General features: G+C 40.7%; 2 protein-coding genes across 5 annotated transcripts; one reads left to right on the top strand and one right to left on the bottom strand.

Moving 5' to 3' along the window:
* Window positions 1-1,413: 1,413 nt before the first annotated feature.
* Window positions 1,414-11,591, bottom strand: LOC113154018 (basement membrane-specific heparan sulfate proteoglycan core protein-like). 2 transcript variants are annotated; one of them, XM_026347999.1, is made up of 11 exons: window positions 10,732-11,591; window positions 10,416-10,499; window positions 5,697-5,944; window positions 5,096-5,425; window positions 4,022-4,351; window positions 3,463-3,614; window positions 3,199-3,325; window positions 2,656-3,000; window positions 2,339-2,572; window positions 2,148-2,201; window positions 1,414-2,054 (listed from the first exon to the last, which is right to left on the bottom strand). In XM_026347999.1, the coding sequence occupies exons 3-11, from the start codon at window positions 5,731-5,733 to the stop codon at window positions 1,552-1,554; spliced, it is 2,112 nt and encodes a 703-aa protein (XP_026203784.1). In that variant the 5' UTR covers window positions 5,734-5,944; window positions 10,416-10,499; window positions 10,732-11,591; the 3' UTR covers window positions 1,414-1,551. The 2 variants fall into 2 exon arrangements, with proteins under 2 accessions (XP_026203784.1, XP_026203783.1); XM_026347998.1 differs by lacking the exons at window positions 5,697-5,944; window positions 10,416-10,499; window positions 10,732-11,591 and having other exon boundaries at window positions 5,096-5,518.
* On the top strand, window positions 6,719-12,174 carry LOC113154033 (C-type lectin domain family 4 member E-like). Of its 3 annotated transcripts, none has more exons than XM_026348033.1 (6): window positions 6,719-6,919; window positions 7,977-8,105; window positions 8,865-9,053; window positions 9,242-9,393; window positions 9,901-10,016; window positions 11,601-12,174. In XM_026348033.1, exons 1-6 carry the CDS (start codon window positions 6,829-6,831, stop codon window positions 11,779-11,781), a joined length of 858 nt encoding a protein of 285 aa, XP_026203818.1. In that variant the 5' UTR covers window positions 6,719-6,828; the 3' UTR covers window positions 11,782-12,174. The 3 variants fall into 3 exon arrangements, with proteins under 3 accessions (XP_026203818.1, XP_026203816.1, XP_026203815.1); XM_026348031.1 differs by having other exon boundaries at window positions 6,721-6,919; window positions 9,236-9,393; XM_026348030.1 differs by having other exon boundaries at window positions 6,721-6,919; window positions 9,230-9,393.
* The last annotated feature ends 916 nt before the right edge of the window (window positions 12,175-13,090 follow it).

The raw sequence follows: 13,090 nt of genomic DNA, 5'->3' as shown, positions 1-13,090 counted from the left end.
CCGGAGCTTATCGCCTTCCACTGTTCTGGCCTCACCCTTGTTATAAAGGCTTCAATGAGTGGACGGACATTAACCACTCCAACCTGGCCTGGAGACGAGGTTCTTGCTTGTCTCATGGTTGTTTCTTTGTTCTTGAAGTTCTGTAGTTCTGAAGGTTTCGTTTTCACCAACGAGTGTGTTTATCGGTTCACTGCAGCAATTACAATGTGAAGAGAACCACTCTCCTCTTTGCTTTGAGAGTTTGTCTCATCAAAGGCATGTTGGAATCTGACGTCACGGCGACGTCACAGGGCCCACAAGCGGAAACGTAACCTAGCAACCGTGAAGTCAGGTGAGGTTTGAGACGTTTTCGTTTATTTTAACCACATCAAAGGTTTCGTTTTGCTCTTTAGCATCATGTAAAAATACATTTCCTTTCAAACCTGTGCGCAATTTACGCAGCAGCTAAAGCTTCATTAACGTCGGTGACGTAGCCAAAGTTACGCTTCTCTGCGCCGCTAAATTAAAGTTTATTATAATGCGCCTCAGTTTTGGATTAAGATCATCTAAAAAGAGCTAAATGAGCGAATAAACCCCAAGTTTCCATCAAGCCCTACTCTGAGTTTACACTTGGATCCAGATTCAGTAAACAGAGCGTGTTGGCGCATGAAGGAACATTGTTCGTGGTGTAATAAACTGATAAATAAACAACCAGGACTCAAAGATGCCTTCTGGGGTTTTTGTCACAGAATATCTAAAGATTTTATTAATTCTTTAAACAAAGACTTAAAAATACTGTTTCTTTTGTCTCCATTTTAGCTGGTTAAAGTCATATTTACTGTTAACTCAATATTCAAGACTCAGAATAATTCAGTCAGATACAGAATCAGACACAAAGTGTTTCACATTGAGTCATTTTATTTTCAAAAATGTATGAGGAAAATTTCCAGGAAATTATTTGGAAAATTTGGGACATGTAAAATATGTGTTTTCCACATATCAATAAATAATAGTCAAGCCCATTTTATATTTACTCTCCTATTAATTACTTAATTGTTTACTATACTATTACTAATACTGCTTTCTGTGTCTGACTTGTTGAAATGTGCACATCCTTACACAACAACAAGAAAAAACAGATCAGTTTACCAAAATCTATTTTTAATTTTCCTTATTTTACAGAAACTTGACCCTTTTGAAGGAGGCTCTTCATAAATAGTGACAGAAACAGAGACTCTGTGGATATTTGATGCGTCCAGGTGGAGTGATGGGAATCATAGCCTGAAGTGCATGTTCCTCCACTCTCCACTCTCCCCTGTTGTTAAAAATCCTCTTTTATAATCAAATGAAGACAATCTGGAATGTAACTGAAAGTGATTTTACACTTTTACTTAGAACAGGAAAAATAATAGAAACTGTATCTATGTACCAACAGGAGATTAGAAATATTTTAATATCTCACTTATGCTGCATTTCTCCCCACTCCCTGAAACACCTAAGCTAAAAAATAAGCCCATGACACCCATTTTTATTTAACACAAGAAAACAAAGGACTAACGCAGCTCTTCCTTTTCAGGAGTGATTGCCTCTCCGAACATGCTGACTTCTAACGTGCAGATTCACAGAGCGATGGCCTGGAGGTTTGCTTGAAGGGGTCACCGCTGAAACACTTCTGGGTAGAAGGCTGCGTAGGGATATGAAGGTTTTAGCCTGGTCAGAGGGGTCAGAGGGGTCAGAGGGGTCAGAGGGGTCAGAGGGGCCTGAGTTGCGGCCCCTTGCCTCCGTCACTCGCTCCAACCTCCTGCTCACGGACCACAGAAGGGAATGTGTACGGCTCTCCATCTGACGGAGGCTCCTCTCAAAGCTCAGCTGCATCTCTTTCAGCTCCGTCTGCAGCTTTTCAAACCAGGTACTTTGAATGTCTAAGACGTTCTGACAGTTCAGCCTCGTGTCTCCGTACCTGGTATCTGAAGATGTGCTTGTATGTGAGGACGTGGTCGCAGGTGAAGATGTAAGGGTGTAAGCAGATGTGGTGGCATGTGACGACACTGTACTTAATTCACCCTCTTCTGCTTCTGTGACGATAGCAAAATGTCATAATGTCATTAACACATCAGTAGAAACTGTGATGTACATTACATTATATCAAAAAGGTGTTTTTAACCTACCTGGCGTGAATGGTGAGTCACTGAGAACGGTTATTACAGGTGCAGGTGGAGACGCTGATTTAAAAAATGCAACAGAAATAAACATTATTATTTAAATATATATACATATATATACATTTTCAATGTGTGGTGCTCTGCGTGAGAATGTATTTGAATTAACACACAAAGCATCTCTTCTTCATTACGCTTACACTGAACGTGCAGAAACACAGGATCGCTCCTCACTGACTCCCGGCCTTCAACAGCACACGTATAATTCCCAGCATCCTCTGCACTGGCCTGGAACAGCAGCGGCTTGTTCACTGGATGTCCATTTCTGAACCAGACAATCCGAGTTGGTCCAGACAGTGTGCAGGAAACGTCACACTTCAGAGTCACATTTTGTCCTTCCTTCACCCTGTAAGGTCGCAGCCTGGCAGTCAGACCTGTGATGAAGACACAGCAAATCTACTGGAAATAAAAATCCATTTTACAAAGCAGAATTAACATCAGTATGAGTGAACTGTACCTGTTAGAGACAAATGTACTGATCCTTTACTGCGCCACCCATACGTCTGTGTGTCAAACCTGAAGTAGTAATATCCAGCATCACTGTCCTGGAGATCTTTAATCTCCAAACTACAGTTGTGCTCCTGGTCTCCGATGTATTTCACACGATTTTTATATGAAGACAGACTTGAGAGTGCAGCGCGCTTCCATCCACCGACTTTGTTTTGCCCTTTGAACCATTCAGTCTTGTGGACGGTTTCCCCGTCTGGGTAGTCGTACGAGCACCTGAACTGTACCGAGGAGCCCTTCAGAGCGCAGGTATCCCGATTTTCAAAAGTAACTGACCAGGCGGCTCTCGGCTTTCCTGCAGAAAGTTGGAACATGCCATGAGGGTGCAATATGAAGTCCAGCTGTGTTTCAATGCTCGTACGTTTTAAACATCTGTTTTTTACTTTGTTTTTGTTGAATGACAAAATTAATCATTTATGCAAGTCATGAGTCACGATCTGGACTTCAAGACCTTATTTAAAACATTTCTATGTTCAATCCCTGCAGTACTCACCGATGACGGAGAGGTTGAACGGGCTGCTTTTCTCCACCTCCAGCTTGTTGCCAGCTGTGCAGTAGATCTGACCCGTCAGATCTGAGGCCTGAATACCACTGATGGTGAGTGTGCTGAAAGTGGATTCCTGTCATTAAAAAGTAAAAGTAATGAACAGAAGACAACTCTTTATAAAAGGTAAGATAATTAATAAATTATTAGACAAAAATAGTCAAAAATATTTAATTAAATATGGTTTTCAGTGAGGTCCAGTTCAAATCTCACATCTTTAATGGTGAGCCATGTGTTATCGGCCGTGATGGGTGTGGTGCCGTTGGTCCAGGAGAATTTGAGGAAAGAACCGTTAGCAGAGCAGGTGAGAACCACAGCGCTCGTCTCAGACACGTTGGTCCTGACGGTCACGTTTGAGATCGGCTCTGCAGGTGAGGAGAAAGTTGAACAGAAAAGTGAACTGGGTTCATAGTATTAGTGGCTGGTTAATGGTTAGTTTGTGGCTGCTGTGTGCTAAAGATGGAGAGGGAGGATCACCAGTGTCACCTCCTACAGCCTGCAGTTCTTGTCTTCTTCTCAGTCACTCACTCACTTAACCCAGATTAAGTTAAGTGGCCCTCTCCACGCTTCTGGTAACTACTCATACAACATACAATTTAGTATTTTCTTACATACTCTACCTGTTACCTGTCGTGTCTGCCTGCTAATGTGATTCTGTCTGCTTTGTTACTAACCTGATGCTCTTAGTCAATCTGCCTGTTTCTGTCTAATCTCCCTCTTTGCCGTGTTATTAACCAGCTGCTGAAGACAGAGGTCACACACAATAATTCACCCAGAACTTGGAGCGTTGTGTCTCCGGTCATCAGCCCCTTGGCAGTCCAGATGTTGACGAAGTATTCCCCGTTGTCTTTCGCTGACAGAGGTCCCAGGGTCAAGAAGCCGTTGGTGTGGTTGATCGTCACTCTTCCCCAGTAACCCTCAGACACGAAGTTCTCCCGCTGTTCGTTCGCAGCCACAACACGAATCAGCTCACTCCCATTGTTGAAGAACCAGGCGATGGCGCTGAGCTTGTCCTCTGGAGCTATCAGGGTTTGGAAAGTCACATAGTTCCCAGAGACTGCGTCCACTGGACCCTCAGGAAGTCCATACCATTCCCGGCTTCCTAAAATAAAAGCACCAGCTTTCAGATCCACGCTCTAGTGGCACAGGTAAAATAAGACAAACTCCAGTGTTTATTGTTCTGTTTTTATTGATTCTCGTTTTTTAGTGCAGAAATCTACTGTTTCCAGTCGCAGTAATCTCATTTTTAATGTGTGAAAATCAAATACTGTGGTTTTCTGTCCGTATTGTGTCCAGTATTCACTGTCGTTCTAACTCTGGTTTGTTTTCTAACTTAGGAGGGAAATATCTGCAGGTTAAGTTGAATCCTTTTCTATATTCCTACAATTTCAACAATCCTCAATATGGAAAATGTGACGTTTCTTTAAGGTGCTACAAGGGGTTAGTATGAACATCCTTTTTTTTAATCTCCTAAGCTCCAAAACAAAAAAAACATATATAGACACATACCACAGCACCCGGCACAGATGTGTTTTTACTTGTTTTAGAACAATGACAGAGACAAATAAGCTAAACCAGTTTCAAGATCAGCAGGTGCTGAGCAGAGGCGGTTTATTATTAATGTTAGAGTCTGAATGGGAATTGTTGAACATACTAAAATATAGAAAATGAGACTTTTAAAATGCTAATTGGTGCTGAATTGCAACTTAGCTATTATTTCCAAATCTGAAACCACTTTAAATGTAATAATAAAATAACAAATTAAAGTAAACTGAGATGTAGTGTTCCTTTCATTATAATATGAATTCACGTGCCAGTTTATCAACAGTCTCTTCTAAGGACTCACCCAGGACTCTCAGCATGGTTTCTCCTGTCTTCACTAATTCAGAGGTTTGCATGGTAGCATAATAATACCCCCTGTCCCTCGCCTCCACTTTTATCAGGGTCAGGAAACCATTGGTCCGGTTCACCAGCACTCTTCCCTGGTAACTTTGAGCCACAGTGTCCCCGGTCGGGGTTATGGTGATGATGGGTACCAGCTCACTGCCGCGGTGGAACGACCAGGCAAACTTAGTGAAGTTCTCCGTGAGATCAACCAAGGTTTCTAAAGTGACATTCTTCTTGACAATCGCCTCCACTGGACCATCTGGCAGAAGATCCTGTCCTGCACAGTGTCCTGAGAATTTTACAGAATAAAACTGTTCTGTTATTTTTGACATACATGGTGCAGTATCTCATTCTGCTATTTCGTTTTTTTGTATGTTTTTTGTTTTTTTGTGACGTTAAAGTCTTTCAGAACATTTGTAATTTCCACAAAATATATTTTACCGTATTTTATATAAGTTTATAATTACAATCACAAATTACAGAATTCTACAAAGCAAAAGCTGTTTTATAACTTTGCATCAAACAGCTGTAAAAACATATTTATAAAAGTGTTATTTTACCGATTATGGAGAGGAGAACCAGAAAAGCCTTCATCATGTGCAGATCCACCGTGCATGATTTGTGCCCTGCACCTCAAACTGCTTCTTTTAGCGGGTCACACCCAAGAAACGTAACCACACGAGTGATTAGCAGAGATCATTCAGTGGGAGATGATTCACCAAGGAGATCACAATAAAATATTAACTTTCACAGTGGCTTTACACCGCCCACTTTGGGTGTGTTGTGATGAAAGACAATCCTGGGAATTCTGGAAACGAGACACTTCAAATCAGCCAAGAAAGTGTGTGGGAAAGGGTGAAGTTTAAAATCTGATGTTTCCTGCATGGAGTTTGGTGTGAGAAAGGTAAAGGCACTCAGTTTCTCCCCATTACTAATAAAGTTGAATCTGGAGAGGTGTTCATGCATGAGCAGCACAAATGTTTATACATATTGGTAAGATTATTTTTAAATAACCTGTAAAAGAACAGATTAAACATAACGCAGACTGATTTACAGTTAAATCTCCTTCTTCTCAGTTTCTTCAGGTGGAGCTGGCAGATCATAAATTGACCCATTCAGGAGACACTGAGTTGTTTGGACAAGACCTGGCAGAGACTCTGCAGGGTACAGAACACGTCAGAGAGCTGTGTGAACTACAAGGACCACAAATCATCCGAAGTGCCCTTCAAAATAAAAGCCCCTCATTGTTCGCGTTCCCATGCTATTGTGATGTTTTTCCAGCAGTTGTTCATAAAAACGTATTTAATGTATTTAATTTCCTGAAACCAACTCGTTTTAATACACGCAGAGCAAATAAATCCACAAATCATGAAAGTAGTTCAGTTAAATCTGCAGAAACCATCAATCCCATTTTGTTTTTATATGTTTTTCACATCAGTAAATTGTTTCTACATCCTCACCTGGGTTATAGTCTGTTTAATGTCTGTGTACCTGTTTGTGATTAGGTCTTATGCTTTTATTTTGACGTGAGTAACAGCCGTCGGGGCTTGACTCGTGGGGGGGGGCGGACAGTTTATAAATAGCTGAACCAGGGGGAGCATTAATCCAGAGCTTCACCTGAACTTTATCATCCACTCTCACACTTTCTGCAAACGTTTCCTTTTAGTCCTGATTTTCTCCCCCCCTGCTCAGATGTCGACCCCCGGGAGCCCCCCAGCCACAGAGGGGATGTACTCCAAGCTGATAGACGACGAGGGCGCGTTTGACGAGTTCAGGCCAAACGGTGAGAAACTGACACGTTTGAGCTGTTTATTTAACCTCATGTTGATTTTATACTTTTAATTAGAACTGATTCACTTTACTAATAAAAACTCAGTGTTCAAGCTGAAAATACAGTTACACATGTGGTTTGATTAGATTTTCTAATTATAACAACGCGTTTTTTTAAATTATTATGGTTATAAATACAGACTAGAGGAATTTCATCAGTTACTTTTGATTCATTCATTTAATCATATAATTACAAAATGACCTTTGTGCACAATAGTGAAGAAAATACAGATGTGAAGCTCCAGTCAGCAGCTGGTTAACTTAGTTTAACACAGACTAAAGAACAAGTGTATTGAGCAAAATGTTTCATGTATTTAGGCTTTCTTTCTTTATTAGGATCCTGTTAGCACTGGTTTAAAGTTCTCCCAGGGTCCACCACACACACAGCTTTGTACATGTACACGTGCATACAGTTTCCACATACGCTGGGGAAAGGTTGGTTGACCTGCTCCAACTTTCATGGACGTCAACTGATGATTCTTAAAGCAGCAACAACAGTTTTTACTGTTAACAAGAAGTGCGACAAATCCTGAATCTGTGTGCTAATAAATGGATAGACGTCACATCCTGATGATTGCTGCCTCACATCCAAACTAATTAAACTTTGTGGTGCGATTACAGAACATTTAGATTTACCACATCCTAGAAACTCCTTTGACACAGAGACAAGTCGTCGACAAGCTTTGTGGATAAAACACTCTGCTTGAGTAAAAATACAAGTCATCAGAAGGTGTCGACAGATTATACTGAGGTGTAGAGATTATGAAATAGAAAAAAATTATAAGCATGCAGGTTTTCTGTATAATACGACAGTTTCAGTTCCTTAAATGTAATTACACAGCTGGACAGTGATATTAATCATATATTATATCAGCTGACTGGAGGGTTCCTCAAATATTTGTCTTGTTGTTTCCTCTCACTAACAATTTCAGTAGCTTATCATCATTTTGTTGGACACACTTACATCAACCTTTAAATTAAAGAATTGTATTTTAAATGCCCGCCTCCAGCTCATCCCGGCTCCCCAGTCAGACTGCCCGTGAGACCGAGCGGCCCCGGGCTCTACCGCCTGGCCACCGTCTGCCTGGCTACACTGTGCGGCGTTCTGCTGATCTCCATCATAGCTGTGGCTGCGCACTGTGAGTATCATCGCACCAGCTACAGATGAAACAACTCTCAGCTCCATTCAGAATGTGAAAAGCTTCTAATCTGCTTTACAACACAAGATAAAGAATTTGTACAAGTATTGAAACTAAATTGCTGAATGGACAGTTTCAGGGTGGAAAAGAGGATCCAGTGATTTGAGTTTTGCAACATAAAATATTCATGCGTATTTGCCAACATCATCTGTGATTTATATACTGCCAGTACAGTAAATGTTCATGTGTCTGTGTGCTCATTATGTTGCGACAGCTGCCCAGTCAGGATGCTGTGATTCTGTTTTTAATGAGCTTGTTAAACTGCTGCCTGCTGAGTCAGAGTGACCCAACAAGTGGCACAGACTTTAATAATGTTTAAATGTGATAATTGTTCTGTAGATGAATGAATGCAGAAGTGATAAAGTAAAAAAAGATCATCGAATACGCTGTGGTTCAAAGCTAAATGGGAACAGCGTTCTAAAATGCAAGTTTATATATATATATATATATATATATATATATATGAGTAGGGAATTGTACTTGTTTATATATAAAATGTAAATTAACAATCTCGATTCAGATCCCTTAGATTTGTTTATAATATTAAATAATGGGGATATTGTTTAGAAATGATCAGTAACTTCCTTTTACATCACACATCAGCTGGTATGTGCTGGTGAATATGCTTTGTTAAGTTTCTGTTAACTTATATTATTAATTTAAAAAGTGTGCTGCTCACTAGTCCATCGTGTTCTACAGATACAAACAAACCTCGGTCGGGTGGTGAAGCAACCTCAGCGCTGCAGAAGCAGACGCAGGATGCAAACGTGACGGTGCTGAGTGCCACCATCAACAAACTGCAGCAGGAGAAAAGCCAGCTGCAGAAAGAAAAGGCGGAGCTGCAGAAAGAAAAGGCGGAGCTGCAGGCCAAACTGGCTGCCACTAAAGGTAGATGGCACCATATATGTATATGTCATATGATATATAATACCTGCAGCTCCACTGTAATTTAATATAATAATAAAATAAATGGGGCATTTGATTTGATTCCTTCAAAAATACCCAATTGTGCTTTGTGTATTAATCAGTTTCTCTTTTTTACTTTTGTGTGCATGTGAAACCAGCACCAGCACCAGCACAAGCACCAGTCACCTGTCCCATGAACTGGAAACTCTTCGGTAGCAGCTGTTATTTCATTTCCACAGTCTCAAGGAGCTGGCAGGAGGGCCAGGATTTCTGCCAGACCCACGGGGCTCACCTGGCTATCATCCACACGGCCGAGGAGCAGGTACAGAACAACAAGCTGCACGCTGCAGTGTGTCAATTACACTGCTGCCAAGTCCGAAGCAACAGCATTATTAATACGGAATAACCACCTGTCAGCGCATAAAGGGCTGAATTACAAAAGATTTGTCTGTAGATCACACTAAATCCCACAAAGATGTGATATCACCTAAAGAAAAAACGGCAGTGCAAAGCACATGCTGTGGACTCTGTGTGTGTTGTGGGCATTTTTACCTGAGTGCACAAAATAGAGGGGGAAGAAAATTCACATACTTCCAATGTGATTTATCAAATTGGTAGCGATTTGTGGCTCTGACTGTAGGCAATCTGCTTACACACAGATAGCTGCTGGTATTATAGTAGGATGCCCTATTGACCAATATCAACATCTTCTGTGGTGATGAAGTAGGAATGTTATTCAGGTCTCACATTCACACCCACCGGCACCACCAGTGATGAATGTCTTTCTTGATCCGACTAAATTATTTGTTCTTTGTTTCTGTGTTTTCAGACATTTCTGTGGAATCTTCTTCCTAGAGGCCACTGGAACGCTTACTGGTTTGGGATCACTGACGAACACACAGAGGATAAGTGGAAATGGGTGGATGGCACTCCACTGGTCGGAGGGTAGGTTCACCTCATTTACAACTTCCCTACCTACGATATTGCAGAGATGTTTAATAGCAGAAGTACCTCGACCCACATGACACACAGTTCAACTGAGCGGGCTTCACCTTGTTCACAGTTTCCAAGATAAGAAGAACTCACCGTAGCAAATTTTTTATGTGTAATTAAGATACGAAATTTCTGTAATATGACCCCAGGCCACTTGAAAACTTAATCTAAACCAGTTTAATTCAGATTTTTATTTTATAAGGCTCCAGCTTGTCAAATTCAGTCAGAGGCTTTTAATAAGATCTAAGTTAGTTATTTTCAGACTGTGACTTTGCTCCTCTGGCTCCAGGCGGCAGAATGAATCACACATACAGTAGACAAACACACACACACACACACACAGACTTTTACCTCTGTTGGACACTGACATCTCACACAGCTATGGACTTTGGCCCACGGTTTTGGCCTGTGAGTTGCACTGTGACAGTCGTCGGCCTGTTTGGGGAAAATGGGGCATTAAAGGAGACGAAGCTATTTAAATAGCAAATTTCAACCCAGTACTTCCTTTTCTCTGGAAATTCGGACAGAAACTAAAAGGTTCCTTTCTGGAAAAGTATATTTAAAAAAATATTTTGGGCTTGTAACAAACCTTTAATTTTAGCCAGTGGAAGACAGTCACCCACTGGTCCATATTAAAATATCAACAACTGTTGGATTTTGTACAAACCTCCATGTTCCACTTGTCATATTCCAACATGCTACATGTTCCTCACAGAATAATCATGAAATAGTTAAAGTTCTGACGGGAGATAACACGTCTGACTGCTCTCACTGCAAACAGCAGCTCTGAACTGTGTTATGTGACAACTGTCAGGCTGCTGCGGGGCACTGCACTGCAGGTGACCTTGACCTCTGACCTCTGGTGAAAAACAAATGTGTCAGAGGCAAATAGGGAATTGCTGAAGCATCACTTCTGCTTTGGTTGTGTAAAATATGCTGATTTTTTACTTTGTCTTTAGCTATTATTGAAACTCCGTGTTTGATGTGTTTTTATTAGTTATTTATTTATTTAGTCCTTTATCAGGTTGTTGTGTAGATGTGTACAGAACAGAGTACTTAGATTTACAATACTGACAATCAGAAAGACAACAATATAGGTTCTACACGTCAAGAAAATGATCCATCAGTACACGAGCCACATCCTCTGCATCATCGTGAAGGAAGCTAAACAAACACACACATGATTTAAGTCTTTGCAGCCATGAACCAACTCAACAGATGTTTTCATAACCATCTGATTTCTCTTCCTCAATTATAAATATGTGTTGATGACTAACCTTTTGTCATTCCTCTTTTGTGTCCTCATTACTTCCCTTCCTCTGAATGTTCTGTGTTTTTCCATCCTGTGGTTTTGACTCACATGTTTTCTGCCAATTTAATTTTCATGGGAATATTTAAGCCTCTTTTCACTGTTCCTCTATTTCATCGTCTTCAACTCTTGCTTGAGATTGCTTGAGTTCACACACTTGTTTCCTGCCTCTCTTTTTGTGTATGACTTTGAAAACATCATGAACTAAGACTTTTGTCTCTGTGTAGTTTTTGGGAGGTTGGCGAGCCCAACAACCACATCAACGAGGACTGCGGCTACATCGTGAAAACACGCGTGTTGGAGCGCGTTGCTATTCGGAGCTGGTACGACGCCCCCTGCTCGATGTACTGGCCCTTCATCTGTGAGAAGGAGATGAACACGAGCACCATCACCCCCACAGCACACTGAGTCGTCAACACCGCTCGGACCACGTGAAGAAAATAAAAACCGGCTGGTTAAAGAGGTTTAACCAGCCCGTAGTCTGTCTGGTTTTAACACTTTAAACCTGGAGTTTAGAAGAGTCCAATTATTACCGCCTCAAATACAATTCACTCAGATATTCACTCACTGTGAATGTTTACTCATCTAGCATCTTTTAGATCACTGTTTGGCCCTACAGCTGGTGGAGACCAAAACATAGCTCAAACAGAGAGACTGTTAAACCTATATTTTTTCAGGTGAATTGAAACACCCATTCTCCAAATGATAACGTGTTGGTGTTACTGATGTGTAAGTGAGAAGTCATTCTGTCATCAGACGTCCAATGTGAAATGTTCATTAAAAGTGTATCTGACACTGAAATAACAGCTGTATCCTACTTAATCAGACACACCCCATAAAACAGTATGCATTAGTTTCAATTATTCATATTAAATGAATAACAGAATAATAATCACTTTGTTGAGTTGAACAGTGGTGTCAAAGAGTGGAGTACAGGTAACTTCCCTCAGAGAATCATCTACATACAGATGATTAATATTCATTAGTAACAGCTGAATCCACCGGTGATCTTTATTGTTTTAACCAGTAAATGAAGTAAATCTCACTGGTTAAAACCAGAACCTGCTACTAGAGATTTACTGTGACTGGGAGTAAAGTAAAGAAAGGACATATTTATGAACTTGATCTTTAAATATTGGCTTTATATTACACACGAAAATATCTGCAGTACCCTGCAGGTACAGGACTGACTCTGAATTTGTCCTAAACACTGATGAACGTGCTTTAAAAATAAAATTCTTTACAGAGCTGTGCAAAACATAGACATAGGCAATTTAAATGTTTAGATTCTTCTCCATCATACAGCTCCATCAGTGAGGGACCAGACTGGTCTCACATTTATTCATTTAACAGTCAGAGTCATAAAGAGTCTTAAAGGAGTCATTTAGAGACGAAACGGAGCAACAACAGATGGGTCAGTCTGGGATGACATGAGGAGGATGAAGCACTGAAACCGCCTCGATGTGTTTTGTTTACAAACATGAATGACGAATCCAAAAATGACTCATCACAAACATTCTCGTAAAACCTGATGCTTCATCTTCTGTAACTTGTCCTCTCAGCGTTGTTGTTGTTTCTGTTGTTGTTGTTGTTGTTGTTGCCCAGCAGGTGGCAGCACTAATTTGAGAGTTCAGGTCACAGAAACCCACAAAGAAATTGAACTTAATTCTTCCTGTTGAGTTTATGTGTGTTATTCTCTTCTGCTGCTGTTTTAAAC

This window comes from Anabas testudineus, chromosome 11 (genome assembly GCF_900324465.2).
Source record: "Anabas testudineus chromosome 11, fAnaTes1.2, whole genome shotgun sequence".
Lineage (NCBI taxonomy): Eukaryota > Metazoa > Chordata > Actinopteri > Anabantiformes > Anabantidae > Anabas > Anabas testudineus.
The sequence above is the reverse complement of the archived record's forward strand: the minus strand, read 5'-3'. Positions and strand labels throughout refer to the sequence as shown.